At 31.3% G+C, this 18,568-nt stretch overlaps 5 protein-coding genes and 1 long non-coding RNA gene across 6 annotated transcripts in view; 1 reads left to right on the top strand and 5 right to left on the bottom strand.

Moving 5' to 3' along the window:
* Window positions 1-1,770, bottom strand: part of LOC122529749 (DNA-directed RNA polymerase II subunit RPB2) — a 3,418-nt gene extending 1,648 nt beyond the window's left edge. Inside the window, 2 exon segments of the mRNA XM_043656163.1 lie at window positions 3-1,378; window positions 1,559-1,770. Of these exon segments, the coding sequence (XP_043512098.1) occupies window positions 3-1,378; window positions 1,559-1,577 (1,395 nt within the window). The 5' untranslated portion in view covers window positions 1,578-1,770.
* Window positions 1,771-1,910: 140 nt separating this feature from the next.
* LOC122529755 lies at window positions 1,911-7,071 on the bottom strand. The gene is made up of 19 exons (XM_043656178.1): window positions 6,807-7,071; window positions 6,424-6,646; window positions 6,167-6,332; window positions 5,856-6,081; window positions 5,500-5,782; window positions 5,107-5,372; window positions 4,854-5,037; window positions 4,532-4,771; window positions 4,371-4,461; window positions 4,044-4,294; window positions 3,781-3,955; window positions 3,426-3,697; window positions 3,249-3,360; window positions 3,106-3,192; window positions 2,892-3,026; window positions 2,553-2,827; window positions 2,356-2,480; window positions 2,127-2,282; window positions 1,911-2,049 (listed from the first exon to the last, which is right to left on the bottom strand). Exons 1-19 carry the CDS (start codon window positions 6,832-6,834, stop codon window positions 1,958-1,960), a joined length of 3,387 nt encoding a protein of 1,128 aa, XP_043512113.1. The 5' UTR covers window positions 6,835-7,071; the 3' UTR covers window positions 1,911-1,957.
* A 1,261-nt stretch (window positions 7,072-8,332) lies between these two features.
* On the top strand, window positions 8,333-11,937 carry LOC122529763 (myosin regulatory light chain 2). Its single transcript, XM_043656186.1, has 5 exons — window positions 8,333-8,550; window positions 9,844-10,074; window positions 10,916-11,099; window positions 11,194-11,266; window positions 11,473-11,937. Exons 1-5 carry the CDS (start codon window positions 8,548-8,550, stop codon window positions 11,621-11,623), a joined length of 642 nt encoding a protein of 213 aa, XP_043512121.1. The 5' UTR covers window positions 8,333-8,547; the 3' UTR covers window positions 11,624-11,937.
* LOC122529769 lies at window positions 8,903-9,351 on the bottom strand. Its single transcript, XR_006306853.1, has 2 exons — window positions 9,150-9,351; window positions 8,903-9,044 (listed from the first exon to the last, which is right to left on the bottom strand). It is a non-coding gene; the product is annotated as an uncharacterized LOC122529769 (long non-coding RNA).
* A 797-nt stretch (window positions 11,938-12,734) lies between the features above and the next one.
* On the bottom strand, window positions 12,735-15,091 carry LOC122529758 (odorant receptor 49b-like). The gene is made up of 6 exons (XM_043656181.1): window positions 14,882-15,091; window positions 14,336-14,588; window positions 14,161-14,264; window positions 13,753-14,079; window positions 13,029-13,304; window positions 12,735-12,896 (listed from the first exon to the last, which is right to left on the bottom strand). The coding sequence occupies exons 1-6, from the start codon at window positions 15,074-15,076 to the stop codon at window positions 12,831-12,833; spliced, it is 1,221 nt and encodes a 406-aa protein (XP_043512116.1). The 5' UTR covers window positions 15,077-15,091; the 3' UTR covers window positions 12,735-12,830.
* Window positions 15,092-15,677: 586 nt separating this feature from the next.
* Window positions 15,678-18,557, bottom strand: LOC122529759 (odorant receptor 49b-like). The gene is made up of 7 exons (XM_043656182.1): window positions 18,363-18,557; window positions 17,804-18,056; window positions 17,628-17,731; window positions 17,220-17,546; window positions 16,507-16,782; window positions 16,267-16,373; window positions 15,678-15,756 (listed from the first exon to the last, which is right to left on the bottom strand). Exons 1-6 carry the CDS (start codon window positions 18,555-18,557, stop codon window positions 16,308-16,310), a joined length of 1,221 nt encoding a protein of 406 aa, XP_043512117.1. The 3' UTR covers window positions 15,678-15,756; window positions 16,267-16,307.
* Window positions 18,558-18,568: the final 11 nt, after the last annotated feature.

An 18,568-nucleotide genomic window follows, 5' to 3' on the forward strand; every position in this document is an offset into this window, starting at 1 on the left:
ACACCAGCTCTAGCTTGATGAGCTTTCTTTTGATCTCCCCAATTTCCCGTGGCAAGCGAATATCTTAAGCCGTCAGTAATAATTTTGGTTTTTATAGCAAGTTCAAGGTTAAAATCTTTTCCTCTATCTATGAACTTCTGCGCATACAATCGCACTTCTTTCACTAGATTTTTAAACAGCCCTCTGAATAAGAATGCCAGTAAAGGTCCAGCTAAATCTAGTCTTTTGTTACCATAGTGATCTCGGTCGTCCAATTCTCTTCGGCCCAAAGAGGCTGACAGTAAACGATGTACCATGTAACCAAGAAAGTAAGCTTTTTTGGTCTCACAAAAATCACTTATACCTACATGTGGAAGCATTTCCTTTTGTAAAATTTCTCTAGCATATTTAATACGTTTTTCTTTGGTTACTCCAGGTCTTGCACCTCTAGTACCTATAAAATTTAGGGCCACATTTTGTTCTTGTATTACGAATGCTTCATCTAAGGAAGGTTTTACCATTTCCATCATTTCAGGATCATCAAAATCATATATGATATGTTCTAAAATATCGCGATCTGCCACAAACCCAAGTGCGCGGAACACAATCATAATAGGAATTTCCTGTTTAATGTATGGAATAATCGCAATAATACGTTGGCCTATAGCAGATTTTTTAATACTAGCTCCACTCTTTGCCATCATGTTAATCCACAACGTGGATGTAGGTCGTGAACTATGTTCCAAACAAGAACGAATTTCTGATTTATATGCGTACTTGCCATCTTTCATACTAAAGACATAAACTGTATTTGTTGCCATTTTTTCTTGGGCAATAAGTACCTTTTCTGATCCATTAATAATAAAGTAGCCTCCTGGGTCTAATGGACATTCATTCAACTCTGTTAAATCACGATCAGATAAGCCAGCAAGTAAACAATATTTTGATCTTAACATGATTGGAATTTTTCCTATAAACGTTTTTTGGTGTTGTGTTTCAATGGGGTCGTTTCTATCTTTTACAATTGTTTTAGTTATATCTACATACAATGGTGCTGAATATGTCAAATTTCGTAGCCTTGCTTCATTAGGCATCATAGGGGATGGAGTTCCATCTTTTTCCCAATGCGTAGGTTTAGACAAATAAACTTGTTCAAATTTTAATAAATGTCTAATAGGATTTTCTACTTCACCAGAAGTATGTTGTGCTTCGGCTTGTAAATCAATTTGAGGTGAATCCTCAATGATTCTCTGAACTGACATTTCAATAAACTCATCAAAACTGTCAAGTTGTTGTCTTACAAGACCTTTTTCATCAAAATAGGCATTAATAACAATCCAACAGGCTTCTTGCCAAAGTTTTGTTGAAATTTCTTCTGTATCTTCATCATCATATTGATCTAAATAAAAATATATGTAATTGCAGTTTTTAATTATTAAGATTTAATTTTAATTATTTAATATACATAAAATAAGAAAAGTAATGTACTTTTTTGCAATAGTAAATAATAAATAGATATAATATTGTATCATATTTTCCAATAATAATATAAATATTGTGAGTGTAAATGTATACTTACCATCTTCCAGGGAATACATATTATAATTTTGTATAATGTCAGTAGTAGATACACTTATGCAGTATAATTGTTTGTAGTCTTTTCTTTCAAGAATTACTCTTTATATAAATAACTAACTTCTTGTAAAATGTATTAATTATATATAAACGTATATGTACAATGGTGTATTAGCAACAGGGTAACCACAAATTTTGTTACTATATTTTATATAGTCTTCTAGGAATCGTTCCATGGAAAGAACCATTAGTACGCGATGACTGCGCACTCTATAATCGTTGCCCTTTGAAGTGTACAGAGAGAATTGTGCTCTTTGTTAACGAATAGTTTAATTAAAATTTTTATTGTGTATTTTTTTATTGTCTATTTAAACTTAGTTTATATTAATTTAGTAATTTTATGTTACAATAATTTGATAATAATACATAAAATAACAATTAATATAAGTTTTGGACATAGTTGTGAAGATCTATTTTGTAGAAAAAATTTGAAATCTGAAAATGGTGTAAAAAATTGTCATTTTAAAAAGTAAATAAATATACTTATTTTTGTGCAGAACATTAGTCATTACTTTTATCATTTGGATCCTGACTCCCACATTGGCGGTAATCTAAAGTTGTTTTTCGTTTTTTAGAGACGTATCCTGGAATGTACAAACTAGGCGTATCTAATCGTCCAGTTGATATAAGTTTGTTGAAATCTTGTTCTAAGATGTTAGCAATTGGACCTAAATACGTAATTATAGAATAATTATAATTGTATGTATAAAAGTTACATACATTGTATAGTTTTTCAATTACCCTTAAAATGTATTAAAAACTGAATGCAGGCTCCATTGTGTAAAATTTTTGTTTTTCTAATATCTATGGATAGCATCCAATCTGGGATACCCATAATTTTTCGTACATCCTCTAAAAATTGTGCCCTGTGACATAAGAATTGAAAAGATGCTTGTATTAAAAAATGATGAATATAATATTGTTGAATATGTACTTACACTACAAAACGAGGTGGTTTCCTTATGTTTGTATATTTTACAATATCATTATCCGGTTCAATGTTGGCACATGCAAATCTATTGGTTCCAAAATTTGTGTCAAAAATAACAATAGATCTTCCCATTGCAGATATTGGTCCTCCTAATGGGAAATTTGAATCTGTAAAAACTTGTCTTTGCAATCCTATATCAATAGGACCTAATCGGCCTGATATATCTCCTACATAACATCTAAGTGGTAAGTCAGGACCACATTCTTGTTTGTATAAATCATCCTGAAAAACAAAATTATTTTTATTAGTTAAGAATAAAACCTTATATATTTCTGATTGATATTACATTTAAAGGATCAGCTAGTTGTGTAAAATAAGGATTCCATATATATCCGCCAGCTACACATCTAGTATCTTTAACATGAACAGCTGCATCTACTCCGACAGGATTTACATATATTGCCCAATTGTGGTTTTTGGTCTATAATAATATATTTTTGTATGCTTTAAAAGTTATTAAATGTTCTTAATGCTTTTATTATGTATTTTGTTTTACTCACAATATTGCGATTATGTTTACCAGGATGTCGTAATTTTGTTTCAATTATTGTTTCACTTTGTGTACCATCTTGATGAATAAGTTGTGTCTGTAATTATTAATGTTATATATTTTATATTTTAATATTATTTAAATCTATAATACCATTCTTATGTAGCCATATGCAAAACCTTGTGGATGATGAAAAGACGCAATTGCTCTTAATTCTATAGCTTCGGATGGTGAATATCCTCTTTCTATAGTTGAACAAGCCCATCTTAAAAATAGAAATTATCTATGTGTATTTCTATCTCTATATAATTTAAATATTAATATAATCACCTTAAATTTTTTTCTTTTTTATGAATCACTATGCTTCGACCTAGTATACTTGTTGGTCCAAATAAAGGAAGCATTGTATCATTGAAAGTTTTTACGTATCTTTTTCGGTTTTCTAAAGTACCAAACTTTCCACTGAGGTCTCCCATTTCATATTGATCAGTTGTTCCTTCTCTTGGAGATAGTATGTTATTTACATTGACATCAAATGGATTCCAATGTCCATATAAGGATGTACTTTCACATGGAAATTCTAAATCTTGTTCAATTGGGGTCTAAAATGTAAAAACTTTTATTAAAATAAATAAATAAATAAAAACGTAATTTTATTATTTACGTGATGTAAATAATAAATTACCATATGTACGTGATATCCACTCATTTTTCCATGTAGGCCATCAAGATTTAGTTCTACATTTGTTATATCATATTCATTTTGTTGTAAGAATTCTAATTTTCCTCTTAATGAAATAGTTTCTCCATTTCCAAACCAATCTCTTGCTACCGCTTTGCGGCGATATGTTTCACTAATTCTATGTAGAATTGTTGATATTTTAATCGTACTGATAGAATGTGTAATAGAAATATTTTTTATAAAATCTCTTTTTTCTATCTAATTACATTGAACATGCTAGTCTTTCTCCTCTTAAACGAGGTCCATGGTCATCATATATCACTAAACTTTTACCCAATATGCTATGGGGACCTGATAAAGGTAACATTGTATCTGTGAAGAGTCTTCGAGTTAGTAAGGTCCCATAAAGCTTTCTTCCAGCAATATCGATTGTACCATGTCTTGTTAAATCACCAACACGACATAATGATACTTCTGACATTGAACAATATTCATTGAAACTTGAATTCCATTCTACCTAGTGAATTTAAGAGTAATATTTTTAGGAAGGCAACTGTATTATGTATAAAAAATAAATATAATTAGAGTTGTACTTTGTAGGGATTATAAGGTTCACCAGTACTTAAACATCTGCCTGTCCAGTTATAATAATCTTTGCCTGGCGGATTATCATGAATCATCCATCTATATATTCATGATCAAATTAAATAATTTTGATATAATAATTTTTTATAGTATGTATTTTGAAATATACCTGTGTAGCTCTGAATTATTTAAAGCATTACCATCTGCATGAACTAAATTTTCAATTATAATAGTAGTATCCATTTGGGGATCATTTTTGGATTGGCGGAAAATTATTTTTCCAACAATAGGATATCTATATATTACTTGTGCAGTCATCATTTGCATTTGTTCAATATTGTCTGGCAAATAAAGATTCAAAGTGCCACAAATCCATGGTATGATACTCTTATTATCAGTTTCATTATACCTGATGAAGAATGCGCGATTCTTTTTAATGAGCAAAAATGAAAATGAAGCAGTAACTATAGAAAATATGTGTAAATAAATACTTGTGAAGGACAAGGCTTCTGTGAATTACACTATACATTCCTGAAAGTGGAAGATATGTATCCCAATATATTCCACTAAGTTTTGCACTCCCTGGTAAGATATCATAATGATACGATCCTTCCTTACGACCTTGGAGTTTTCCAGAAAGGTCGCCAATAGCATATTGATCTTGAGTTCCAAATCCTAATGTACATTTTATAGATATTGTTAAATAAGTAAACTGACAATAAAGTAACAGTTTTATTTATTTACCTGCTGGTGGTACATCAGTTATATTAATATTGCTTGGATTATATATTTTTTTAGTTGTTTCACATATTTCGGTAGAATTATTTGAAACTTTCATTGGATCTGGAGGTAGTTCATGAATATTATATGATTTTATTTTAGTAGCATAGCGCAATCGTGTTTCTAAATCATTAATTGGTGTTAATGATACATTAACCCATGTTGGATCAAATGGAGTTACTTGAGTTAAGGATACTTCTCCTTTAATACCATGGGCATTAATTAAAGTTCTAAATAATTTGAATATTATAAAATGTAATGTGATAAATAATCTTTAATTATATAAATTTTTAACTACCTTAACGAAAGATAATTTGAAAAATAATATCTTTATGTAATTATGTAAGTTTTACTTACTTGGCAAAGATAGGTTTTCTATGATTAATTTTACTGCACAGTAAAATGGAATCGTCATGTTTTGGGTGAAATATGACTAAATATAATTGACGATGAGGCCCAAGCAAATCAGTAGAAGGTAATAGAGACAATTTTGAATCTTTATATACAGTTTTATATCTATTATGATGATCTACAGCTATTTTTATCTTGCCCAAACGCTCATCAATGTCACCAATTGCTTTACTATTACCAGCATTATCAGGATCAAATACGGTTTGTAAAATGTTGCAATTTGATTTGTCTGAATAGTAAATATTAAATGAAAATAAATTAATGATTTACTAAGTCAATATATTTTATGAAAGAAATTGTACCTTTACTGATATCAAAAATATCCGTTACATAAATCTTCCAATGATGTTCTGTGTATTTTGTACCTTGTAATTGTATTTTGTTATTAACATGATACAAATTTATATAAATTATTGTATCGCTCGTGTTATCACCACCATGACCACCCAACCATCGAAACCATACGTTTCCCGCTATACTTTCGAGAAAACGTGCTTCCGCAAATTTTTCTACGTTCTTTTCTAGTACCTAAGAATATTTAGAATCATAACTTATATTTCAGAAATGTTAATTTCCTTCTTGACTCTTTGTATTTTTATATTTTAATAGTTACCGTTATCGAGGCACAAATAGTTCTAGATGAATATGTGTCTTGAAGTATTAGACCTTTCCCCCATAAACCCATTTCTCCGGTTAAACTTATGCCTGAAATTTCCACTGATCCTGTTTCATTTCCGGGCATATCAATTGGTCCAACAAGTTCCGTTAAATCGATAACGCTACATTTATTTTATAATACTATAGTGCTTTTTAAATGTGACAAGTGATACTAATGTGTCGAAGATAAATTTCTTAAAACAAGAAAAATACCTTTCTCCAACATATTGCCTACTGCATCTATCGTTTATACGTGTATAGTCAACAGGAAATTGAGTAACTGACCAAAGCCATTGTTGGTCTGGATACTGAAGAGTCGTTTGAAGTGAAAATCGAATTTTTACGGATGTTTCCGAGGCTTTTTCAAATCGAATTTCTCCATGAAGCCCACCAGAAGATATATATGCAGCGAGACGTAATGATGACCCGATCGTAACTATAAAAAAATAGGTACACAACGATAATGTATCTGTTTATTCAGCAATTTTTATTAGTTCGATTATTTTTATACTTTTTAACGAATTTCAAAAGAACAGTTTCAAAATAACACTCTTAAAAATAATATATATTTTCTTTTTATGTGTACTTTCACTCACCATAATTTAATAAAAATAGCCACCACATTTTGTTGCATCATAAGATCAAATTTGAAGCATTTTGTCTAAAATAATTCAAGTCTTAATTGTTAACTGTTTGGACATTTGTGATCTAACCAAACCATACTACAAGCTGTTACCTTACAATGAAAACCAGTCAAGGCAACGTTGTTTGTACTTTCTTATTTTTCTGAGCGGTTGTGGTGGGAGCACGGTACTCCGGGTACCGTGAAGAAAAATGGTACGTGACTTTCTTATTGAGAAAGTATAAAGAAGCCGTAGGCGTCATTTACAGAAATACTTCATGGAAGGTTATTATATGTTACGTTATAGATTAGAAACACGTGTTAGTTATTATAATTTATGTATTGTATTTATATAATGTAAGTATAAAATAACTGAAATAAAATAATACACAACTCAATGTTGTTAAATTAAAATTAAAAGAGTTGGGAACTTTTAAATCTTTTTCAAGTTTTATTTTGCCCCAAGGTATATCGAACCCAAATAAAATAATATATTTAATTTATAGATAGAAGAATAATGCAAACATCTTTTCCTAAAACTAAAACAAAAATATCTAAAAGATGCATTACTATAACATGTACTTAATATGATTAATTGAGTTACTATTATTTTTTAAGATTAATTATTTAATGTGTATCAATATTATGTTAAACTTTTACGGAAACTAACGAGTTTCTATATAATGACCTCAAGCCAGGCTCTAAGCCAAGCCATATAAATAATGAACAATTAAGTCTGTTATACTAGTTTATTATTAGAAGTACAATAGTCGTAAATAATTAATTGTCTTTTCTGATTTGATAAATTGATTTTTTGCTTCGTTCATGAGTTGAATTTTATAATAAAATAAATTCAATAAATATATAAATACAGGAATTGGTAGTTATTTAAATTTCTGTAATTAATAGGAGGAAAGTGAATGATAAAATATATCGAAAATTTGATAACGTATACTGAATATTCTAATGTGTTCTCTTCTCAAATATCGGACAGTTATTTTTAGTAACCACGTGCTTTGATTACTCTGATGGGAATCAAAGCGGAAATTCATGTTAAGTCTGGAATGAATGAATAATACAGAATTAAGTCTAATATCAAATCTACAAATTTTACAGATATTTGGTAGAACTTTTTAACATTGATACCACAATTCTTATAATTCTTTTTTTCGAATTACAAATTTTCAGAAAAAATTCATTTTTTCATCTATTCGTAAATTTATCGTATGCAATAACTGCGATAACTCCTTTGATTTGCAGTAATACAGTGATGAAATTAGGACAGCATCTTTGCACCACCGATGACCGCAAATGGTGACGGAAGATTTCTTCGACGCTTTCAAGGTATCGGGGTTACAGGAAGAGCAATGCTGAGACACTGTCATAATCACTTTACGAATATCCTTGACTTATATTTTTGCTCTGAAAAGCAAATCTCGGCTGCGAAAAAAAGCTGTAAAGCGTTGGTCGTTGGTACAATCCTCGGCAAACTGTTTTAGTCGAAACATCGAAAGGGTTGCTATTTTGAGGTGGCTCGCACTAAATATGGTCAGATAGGCGTTGGCGTTATACCCGGGCAAGGCACCCCTGCTCAAGCACCAGTCATGTAGTGGGGGAGAGCCACCAAAGTTACTTAGACAAGTTCACCTCTATGATTCGGACAGTTGGTTCGTTGTGACCATCTCGTACCATCCTCTCACAAACCAACTGTAGCCATGGTAAGTAAACGCCGAGTACACCATGATACAACCGTAAAGTGATTTCGAATTCAGGCGGTCAGGAAATACACGAAAAATCTTCTTCGTTGAATTTCTCTTAAACAGTGGGATATATAGAGAGAAACAAAATGTTGCATATCGTACACGTGACTAGTGATGGAACTATGTACGACCTGTTGTACAAGGCTAAATTTCCAAAAAAAAAAAAAAAAAGAAAGAAAAATATTCGATGAATCAAATAAATTGTGTCGGAATTACATGCTTAGTGAACGGATTCATCAGAGTGCAAACCTGCACCAAACGTCGCGTGTTTGTGTTAATGAAGTGTGAACAGTGTTCTTCGTTAGATTTCTGGCTGTTAGCCACTCCGTGGTTGAAAGTTATTATTTGCTTTCCAATCTGTGTGTTTAAATTGTTACATGTGCTGCTGGATTTTAATAAATCTTTGCGATGTTCTAGTCCTTCTCTTGATTGGATTTCTAACTAGCTGGCATCTGAATGTAACCGCATATCTATGATAGTAGGCTTTTAATGTATATTGAATATTGTTTTTATAAAAATCTGTATTATCAAAATTAAATTTGGTTGATGATACGTACTTCTGTGTATTTGCTGGATGCATTGTAAAAGCAAAAGAATTATGTAACTACGTAGTAACTTGAGAGGCTGTACGGGATGAACGGTCTATATTTGTCTTGGCTTCTTTTCAACTATACTACGGATGATAGAAAGATCCTATTTTTAACTCTTATGAGCAACGCCTTCCGAATTTTCTTCGACGTTGTCCAAGCTAGCCCACTGCCAAACAAATATTAGATAATAATTGGAAAAATATGCGCTTGTTTCATGATTACTTCAATTATAATTCGCTTTCCGCAGAACTGAAATGTAATCAAGATTTGTATTTACTTTTGCCTGGGTTTCCGTTTGGCAAGTAAGCTATATTAAATATTTTATCGAGTTCATTCTTTCATTTATTTTACATTTACAAGAATTGAAATACTTACAGAAATGTTACGAAAAAGATGCGGAAAATTTTTCAAAATTCGTTACAAATCGAACATTTCTATATTCTATATTTGATATTTCATTTATAACAGTTAGATATTGGAGAATACTTAATTTTTTTCTGGTAAAATGCGTATATTTAATATTTGAGGAATTGAATCGAACTACGCGTTTATTCGTAAATGCACTAAAAGGTATAAAAGAGTAGGCCTAAATTTATCTAAAATTTTTACTTTCACAATCTCGGTTCATGTTGGTTTTAATAAATGCTACACGAAATTTCAGGCGGATAAAGAGAAGAAGAAGAAGACTAAAAAGAAGGAGGAACCAGCTCCTCCTCCACCAGAGCCAGAGCCAGCACCTCCACCAGCAGAGGAAAAACCACCAACTCCTACGAGCACCCCTAAAGAATCTGGCTCAACTAGAGCAAGTAGTCGGGGTAGCCGTAAGGCAAAACGCGCTGGATCCAGCGTGTTTTCTATGTTTACACAGAAACAAGTTGCCGAGTTTAAAGAGGTATATCCAAGTGACATTTTAATAATACAGAGTAATCGGCATAACTTGATCTTGAATAATTTCTAAGGTATAAAATTACAATGAAATGCGTTGTATGAAATAGCATGGAAAAACATTTTATACGAAAGTTGCATGGTTTGCAGGGGCACATTATGTAGTGCATGAATTTGTTTCATAGGTCGAGGGAGATTTCAAGGTCATCTTCATTTTTCTAGACTTTTTTAGAATGATATATTTTTTAATTCATCGAACTGCATCGATTAATGAATCAAAAAATGTATCGTTTTCGTAAATCAGTAGAGACGACCTTGAAATCTCGGAAACGCCTTCACCTATGAAAGAAGATATATAAAAAGTTTTTTTATACAGCGTTATTACTTATTCGAGGTGATCAAGTTCAACTTTGTATACGAATAATTATCCAAAAATTTGTCATTATGCAATAAACATTCGTGTCCGACGTTTGCTGTCACAAATATCGCAATTTCCGCGAAGGAAAATGAAATGATAAAACTATATATGAAAAATTAAATGTAAAATATTAACATATTAGTAGCTAGTCGGGTAAATACAGATTACGTTAAATTCTTAAATACACAATTCTTTTTAAAGTGCATTTAGGATTAATGATGTAAAATGTTCCAAATTTGCAACGGTGTCTATTTAAGGGTTGAAACTGAATATTCTTTGATAAAATGAAATTTCATTATATATACTAATATGTTAATATGTTGCAACGTCAATTGATTTATTTTCAATCGAACAGAATTAAAATAGCTAATAGTTTGAGTTGTAATTAATTGATGTCTTATATTTGATTTTGTTCAATCGTGTTCACCAGGCATTCCAGCTTATGGATCAAGATAAGGATGGTATAATTGGAAAGAACGATCTCCGTGCCACTTTTGACAATGTTGGTCGTCTGGTTACTGATAAAGAACTTGACGATATGCTAGCTGAAGTCCCTGCCCCTATCAATTTTACGCAATTACTCAATTTGTTTGCAACTCGCATGTCGGGATCAGGTATCAACATATATTTTTACCAGATAATACGATTACTTGACCAGTTTATATACGTATGTATATTAAAATTGATCGTAATTTTTTTTCACTTTAGGTACCGACGATGATGAAACCGTACTTGCTGCCTTCAATACCTTCGATGTAAACGGTAAAATTGATGGTGAAAGGTAAGCAATGAGAGCTGTTATTATTCTAAAATTATTTCACAAAAGAAAGAAGAAGAAAAAAAGACATGTGGAAAAGTTTAGAATTCCATGAAAATTGACTGAAATTGCATTTCTGCTGTATAATATTCAACATTTATGAAATATCTCAGAGGACAAATTGAACAATACTTTAAATTGTAAAACTCATTATTCGTTTTTTTTCATAGATTGAGGCACGCTCTATTGACATACGGTGACAAATTCACTCCGAAGGAGGTCGATGATGCTTATGATAATATGTACATTGACGACAAAGGATTTATCGATACGCAAAGCCTTATCGCAATGTTAACCGGTACGGAAGAAGAGGAGGAATAATTTTAAGTGACTTTCAGCATTAAAAAGTTCTGTTAAAAACTCTGTTCATTGAAAATAAGGTCTCGGATTAGCGTTAGGTCCGCTTGATCCATTTCCAAGTGACAAAATTTGATTGAGAAGCGAATATTATTTCCTTTTAACTGTTTATCGTATAGTACAGCTTATCAGAGAAAACCCACAAAAAAATGTAACTTGTAAGATCGTGAGAAACAAACAGATTAGGTTCTTGGAAGTGAGAACGGCGCATCTGCTGAAAAACGAGGCTTTGACTCTCCATATTATTGTTCATATAATAAAATTATTTTAAAACTTTACAATGATTTTTCTAATTTTGATCCGTCACTGATATCAACGTAGGAGTATAGAAGAATAACTTTAAATATTATCTATTTGTCAAAAACGAATCTTTTTTGCAAAAATTTTCCAAGCTCAACAACTTCAAATGAAAATTGTTTTTATGTGATTCGCTGAACAAATATATTCAGCAAAAATAAATTCAACAAAATGTTTTCGTGTGAGATTGCATATCTACATATCAAGTATTACGTTCTTTGCATTTTGTATATTTGTAAAAAGAATAAAATAATATTTATCTGTAATATACATTAGATAATTACTCGTTACATTGCATATGAAAATTTATAAGTCATAGTGAACTGTAAATTTTTTCTTTGTATTGTCCGAACATAAAATGGCATTAGATGAAATTACAAATTGTATAATACTATGATTTAATTTAAAATTAATTTTTTAATGTTAAAATAAGTAATAAAATTTTGAGTTCTTCTTTTAGATTGGCGTTGCATCATATTACGTGCTTATGATGTTACATTAAATTAAAATTTAATTTAATTTATACACATGTCATTAGAATTTAAGGAATGGGATCTGACATTATTTAAATAGTAAGAATTAATAATAGGTATAGTACCCAAAAGTGTTGCCTAGTTCAAAATTCGAAAATTACAAAGAATCCAGGCAGTTTGAAAATTTATTAAAATTACTCATACTTGTGTTTATTTATTTTTTATTTTATATAATTAAACTTTTTTAAATTATTTATTTAAATAGTTTTGTAATTATTGAAAATATTTATAAGATGAACGTTCCACGCATTTGTGAGGAAATCAAATCGAAATAAACAAATTTTTTGGCTTTTTTACTACTTACTCGTGTATGTGTACACGTAACATGAAATCTGGAGGAATTATTCTGCTGTATCCATTGTTCGCTGCTTTAGTATAGTGAAATATGACATTGCGGAACTCATGATCTGTAACATGAAGACGTTACGTTAATATAATAATTAAAAAATTTGCGGCAAAGTATTCGATGAATTTTTGAAAAGAAAAGAGACTGATTTGTTAATGCTGTAGAAAATAGAAAGAATTACAAATAATATTACCTTGGTGAAAGTTTCAAGGGATATGGGAAAGAAGCCGCAGGCGGTGAGATAGCAGGCTCGTCTCGATCTCATCATTACAATTTGCAAATCCTTTCGTAACAATTTTCCAAATCTGTCCATTGGTAAATATATCCACGGTGCAGTGTAAGCAGCATTAGCAATATTCATGCTTTCTCGCGATATGAAATCGCAACTATACGTGAAGATCCACAATTGCCATATGTTAGTCGTTAAGAAACATACAAGAGAAATGCGCCATGAAAGTGTCAATTCCACCTGTATATCACGACATGCATTACCGATAATTAAACAGTTCTTGTAGAAAATACCGTGAGTGTCAAACATCAAATTTTTCAGGAAGCGAGTTATTTATTTAAATTTGCAGATACCAACGGTGCCAATCTTGTTTGTTTCCAAATTACTCGTACACAGAAAAGGAAAAGTATGTTTTCTTGATATATTGTTATCATTTTCAAGTAGAATGTATTATATCTAGTAGAATACTAGAATGACTGAAATGTCGGTGTCTGACACTTACATTGCTTTCTACAAGGATTCTTCAATTGTTCAAGCCAAATGTTAGACTTCAAACAAAAATCCATTCAAATTCTTATAAATTTGATTGAATTCAAGTTCTTATAAATCGTACTGTTTACTTAAATATGCAAGAAATTTCAGTAAAAGAAATGTCAAAGCAATAATGCTTCATATATGATGTACTAACCAAAAGCGTCTGATATCCGACGAAACAAATTAATATACTAAACGTTAACACTTGCCCGAGTACGATTATTGTAAATATCTCCTCGAGCGTGGTAGAGAACTCAATGAGAGTCTGATGCTGTTGTATGCAATTCTTAAATATCACGTAGCACTTATTCGAGGCATCTTCATTTGCGTCCAGATCGTGTTTATCTTTGTCCTTTAGAGTCGGCACGTTGGCTATCCTATATTGCAATATACGACACTGACTAGCTACGTGTAGGCACATGATGCAAAATATGTCGTCGATGCAAAGATAACATACGCCAACCTGGTACAAAGACAATGCCTAATACGAATGGAACAAAAATTATTCATAAATACACGAAGTTGTTTGGGATCTTTGTGTAAAATAGCAATATGATTATACCTGTATCAAGTACGTAATTTCATAATATGGTGAGATAGACAGTGGTAGATCCAGATGCATATTAAATATAAGTACCCTTTCTGACACATTCCTTCCAATATTTGCTAAAATTCGATCGTTCACGAATTTATTCCATCCTCGAAATGAACTGAGGAACGAAGATTGACAGACTTACATATAATTGGGCTCATTATGTAGGAAAAAATGGTGACTTGCGAGAAGAATGAGAAGACGCAGACGAAGTAGATGCACATTCGTTTCGTGTCTGCTAAAATTGAATTCTCGTACTGATCGTAATTGAAATGCCAGAAATTCTTCTGCATATGTACGATTAAACCAAAAAACTTCTCCTTGTGTATAAATACAATTACAATCTTAAAAAGATCCATGATCAGTCCTAATAAGTTGCACGCGATGTAAGAGGAGATCTGAAACATTATAAGCAGGCTGCAGATTTTCACGCAGTGTCGTATCTTTGGAAATATGATAAAAAAGAAAATGAAACTCTGATGGATAATTGTTTCGGATATCAAATGTCATAGAACCATTGTTGTAGATATTTTATATCTGTTTTACACTTTATATGTAGGTATTTTAAAAATTTACCGTATTATGTGTATTTGAGCAATTGCACACTTTAAAATATCCTATAAATAAAAATGAAATAATATCCCTATCTAAATTACAAGCGTTAGACATGTAAAAATCTTCATATATTTACGCTGAAATCTCCCCAAGAGAAATAAAGTCCTCTCGATTGCATCCACATAGAGAAGATGATAGTTAGAATACTATATACCACTACGGCATTTCTCAGCCACTTCTCAACGCGGGTAGTGCTTAACCACAGGCCGACGACTTTCAGAAAGAAAGCTGATAATCTGAAAGAAATGTCTTTATGATGTTTCGAGCTCATATTGAATTTCAAACTATCGGATACGACCGATTTGGAATTTATAGAGAAGACGATCTATTAATTATCGAAAAGTTTCGAACATACTTCGATGTCATCGTGCTTTTGATCTTCGAGTCGCCCGCTATTCGTTCATAAGTTAATATCAGTAATCTGTTCTGTGATAAGAAAAGAACCATTACGACGTATCTATCCGTGCAATTGCAAACATATATGGTGGACGTAATATATGTAATCAATCAGTTATTAATGATTCAAAACTCCCTGAGGGATTGGGTGGTGGGTATTGGTTGAATGTGGCGATGGAGTCTGACGAGGAATGTTAAAGTCTCGTGTGTCGATTGAGAAAAGAAACTGTCGTTTTGAAAGAAATAAATGATCCAGTGACAGTGAAAAGTCTGTGAATATAATTTTTAAAATAATGCTAAAATAATAAATTCAAACACACAAATGGGGTAACACTAAAATAATCAAACCGTGTATATGCACAAATCGGGTATCTGTACCATCGTCGACAGAAAATTGCCAGACTAAATTTATTTATTCATTGGAAAATTCAGTTTTAATGTACAGCAACGAATTACTTTATGTACAAAATACATTGTTACGATTAACATATATTACGAAATTGCTTCTACACGCAGTTTTAGCAACGTAAAGTACGATGCTGCAGTACTTAAAACCTGTAACAAACAAGATGAATAATTAATTACTATATTTCGACTAGTTTATTGAGGGACAAAAACAGGCCAACGTCAATGTAAGTGTCCAAAGTGAAGCGGCAGAGAGTGCTTCGAAGAAAACGGTATGAGATAGCGGTACAGCTAGGGATAAAAATGTTGGTGATGAAGCATCGTTGAAAATTGCATTAATGATTTATATTATATAATTATAATAATAATTATTATTACCCATGGTAAGTAAACACCATGATACAACCATGAAACGAAAGTGAAACAAAAGTGATTTCTACCAAACATCGCGTGTTTGTTAATAGAGTTTGTTAACAGTGTTCTTTGTTAGATTTTTGGCTTTTGGCCAATTTAATTTGAATATTTTGTTATTTTATACAATTAAGTTTTTCTTAATTATTTGTTTAAATAATTAAAAACATTTAGAAGATGAACGTTCCACGGGTTTGCGAGGAAATCAAATCGGAATAAACAAATTTTTTTTAGTTTTTCACTACTTACATGTGTATACAGAAAATCATCTAACATGAAATCTGGAGGAGTTATGCCGCTGTATCCACTGTTCGCTGCTTTAGTATAGTGAAATATGACATTGCGGAACTCATAATCTGTAATATGTAGACGTTAAGTTATTATAATAATTGAAAAAAATTCTGACAATTTATTAGATGAATTTTTGAAAAGAAAAGAGACTAGTTTGTTAATGCTGTAGAAAATAGGAAGAATTATAAATAATATTACCTTGGTGAAAGTTTCAAGCGATATGGGAAAGAAACCGCAGGCGGTGAGATAGCAGGCTCGTCTCGATCTCATCATTACAATTTGCAAATCCTGTCGTATCATTTTTCCAAATCTGTCCATTGGTAAATATGTCCATGGTGCAGTGTACGCAGCATTAGCAACATTTGTGCTTTCTCGCGCCATGAAATCGCAACTATACGTGAAGATCCATAATTGCAATATGTTAGTCAATAAGAAACATCCAAGAGTAATGCGCCATGAAAGTGTCAAATCCACCTGTATGTCACGATGTGTCACCGATAATTAAACAGTTCTTGTAGAAAACACCGTTTGTGTCAAACATCAAATTTTTCAGGTAGCAATTTATTTATTTAAATTTGCAAATATCATAGGTTCTAATCCTGTTTGTTTCTAAATTACACTTACATGCAAAAGTGAAAGTACGTTTTCTAGATATATTATTTTTATTTTCTTGTAGAATGTTTTAGAATATTAGAATGACTGAAAATTTGATGTCTGACACTTACATTGCTTTCTACAAGAATTCTTCAATTGTTCAAGCCAAATGTTAGACTTTGAATAAAAATACATTCAAATTCTTATAAATTTGATTGAATTCAAGCTCTTATAAATCGTACTGTTTACTTAATTACTCAAGAAATTTTAGTACAGGAAATATCAAAGCAATAATGCTTCATATATGGTGTACTAACCAAAAGCGTTTGATATCCGACGAAACAAATTAATGTACTAAACGTTAACACTTGGTTGAGTACGATTATTGTAAATATCTCCTCGAGCGTCGTAGAGAATTCAATGAGAGTTTGATGTTGTTGTATGCAATTTTTAAATATCGCGTAGCACTTATTCGAGACATCTTCATTTGCGTCCAGATCAAGTTTATCTTTGTCTTTTGGACTTAGAACATTCTCCATCCTATATTGCAATATACGAAACTGACTAGCTACGTGTAAGCACATAATGCAAAATATGTCATCGATGCAAAGATAACATACGTCATTTTGGTACAAAGCCAATGCCTGATACGAATATAATAAAAATTATTCATAAATGCACGAAGTTGTTCGGGATTTTTGTGTAAAATAAAAATATAATTATACCTGTATCAAGTACATAATTTCATAATATGGTGAAATAGACAATGGTAGATCCATATGCATATCAAACATAAGTACCCTTTCTGACTTATTCTTTCCAATATTTGCTAAAATTCGATTGTTTATGAATTTATTCTTTCCTTTGAAATGAGCTGAGAAACGAAGATTGAGAGACTTACACATAAGTGGGTTGATTATGTAGGAAAAACACGTAAACTGAGAGAAGAATGAGAAGAAGCAGACGAAGTAGATGCAGATTCGTTTCGTATCTGCTAGAATTGAGTTCTCGTACTGATCGTAATTGGAATGCCAGAAATTGTTCTGCATATGTACAATTAAACGAAAAAACTTCTCCTTGTGTATAAATATAATTACAATTTTAAGCAAGTCCATGTTCAGTACCAATATATTCAACACGATGTGAGAGGAGATCTGAAACATTAAAATTGAGAAAGTTGTAAGCAGATTGCAGATACTTACGCAGTCATATCTTTTTGAAAATATGATAACAAAAAAATGAAACTCTGATGGATAATTGTTTCGGGTATCTAATGTCGTAGAAGCACTGCATAAATATTTTATATCTGTTTTATATTTTATATGTAGCTATTTTATAAATTTTTTTCCGTATGTGCATTTGCGCAATTGCACACTTTAAAATATCCTATAAATAAAAATGAAATAATATCCCTATCTAAATTACAAGCGTTAGACGTGTAAAAATCTTCATATATTTACGTTAAAGTCTCCCCAAGAGAAATAAAGTTCTCTCCAGTGGATCCATATAGAGAAGACGAGTGTTAAAATACTATAAACCACTACAGCATTTCTCAGCCACTTTTCAACGCGGGTAGTGCGGAACCACAGGCCGACGACTTTCAGAAAGAAAGTTGTTAATCTGAAAGAAATGTCTTTATGATGTTTCGTGCTCATATTGGATTTCA

This window comes from Frieseomelitta varia, unplaced genomic scaffold (genome assembly GCF_011392965.1).
Source record: "Frieseomelitta varia isolate USP_RPSP 00005682 unplaced genomic scaffold, Fvar_1.2 scaffold_307, whole genome shotgun sequence".
In the NCBI taxonomy this organism is placed as follows: Eukaryota; Metazoa; Arthropoda; class Insecta; order Hymenoptera; family Apidae; genus Frieseomelitta; species Frieseomelitta varia.

Coding starts and splice junctions, on each gene's coding strand:
- LOC122529755 (XM_043656178.1), bottom strand. CDS start 6,834: ATGTGGTGGCTATTTTTATTAAATTATG. Junction 5,373..5,499: donor AGAAAACCTATCTTTGCCAA/GTAAGTAAAACT, acceptor CAAATTATTTAG/AACTTTAATTAATGCCCATG. Junction 4,772..4,853: donor AGAAGCCTTGTCCTTCACAA/GTATTTATTTAC, acceptor ATTCTTCATCAG/GTATAATGAAACTGATAATA.
- LOC122529759 (XM_043656182.1), bottom strand. CDS start 18,557: ATGAGCACGAAACATCATAAAGACATTTCTTTCAGATTAACAACTTTC. Junction 17,732..17,803: donor CATAATCAACCCACTTATGT/GTAAGTCTCTCA, acceptor ATCGAATTTTAG/CAAATATTGGAAAGAATAAG. Junction 16,783..17,219: donor TCGGATATCAAACGCTTTTG/GTTAGTACACCA, acceptor CGTGACATACAG/GTGGATTTGACACTTTCATG.
- LOC122529758 (XM_043656181.1), bottom strand. CDS start 15,076: ATGAGCTCGAAACATCATAAAGACATTTCTTTCAGATTATCAGCTTTC. Junction 14,080..14,160: donor AAATTACGTACTTGATACAG/GTATAATCATAT, acceptor CATTCGTATTAG/GCATTGTCTTTGTACCAGGT. Junction 12,897..13,028: donor CCCTTGAAACTTTCACCAAG/GTAATATTATTT, acceptor TTCATGTTACAG/ATCATGAGTTCCGCAATGTC.
- LOC122529763 (XM_043656186.1), top strand. Junction 10,075..10,915: donor AAGTTGCCGAGTTTAAAGAG/GTATATCCAAGT, acceptor CGTGTTCACCAG/GCATTCCAGCTTATGGATCA. Junction 11,100..11,193: donor AACTCGCATGTCGGGATCAG/GTATCAACATAT, acceptor TTTTCACTTTAG/GTACCGACGATGATGAAACC.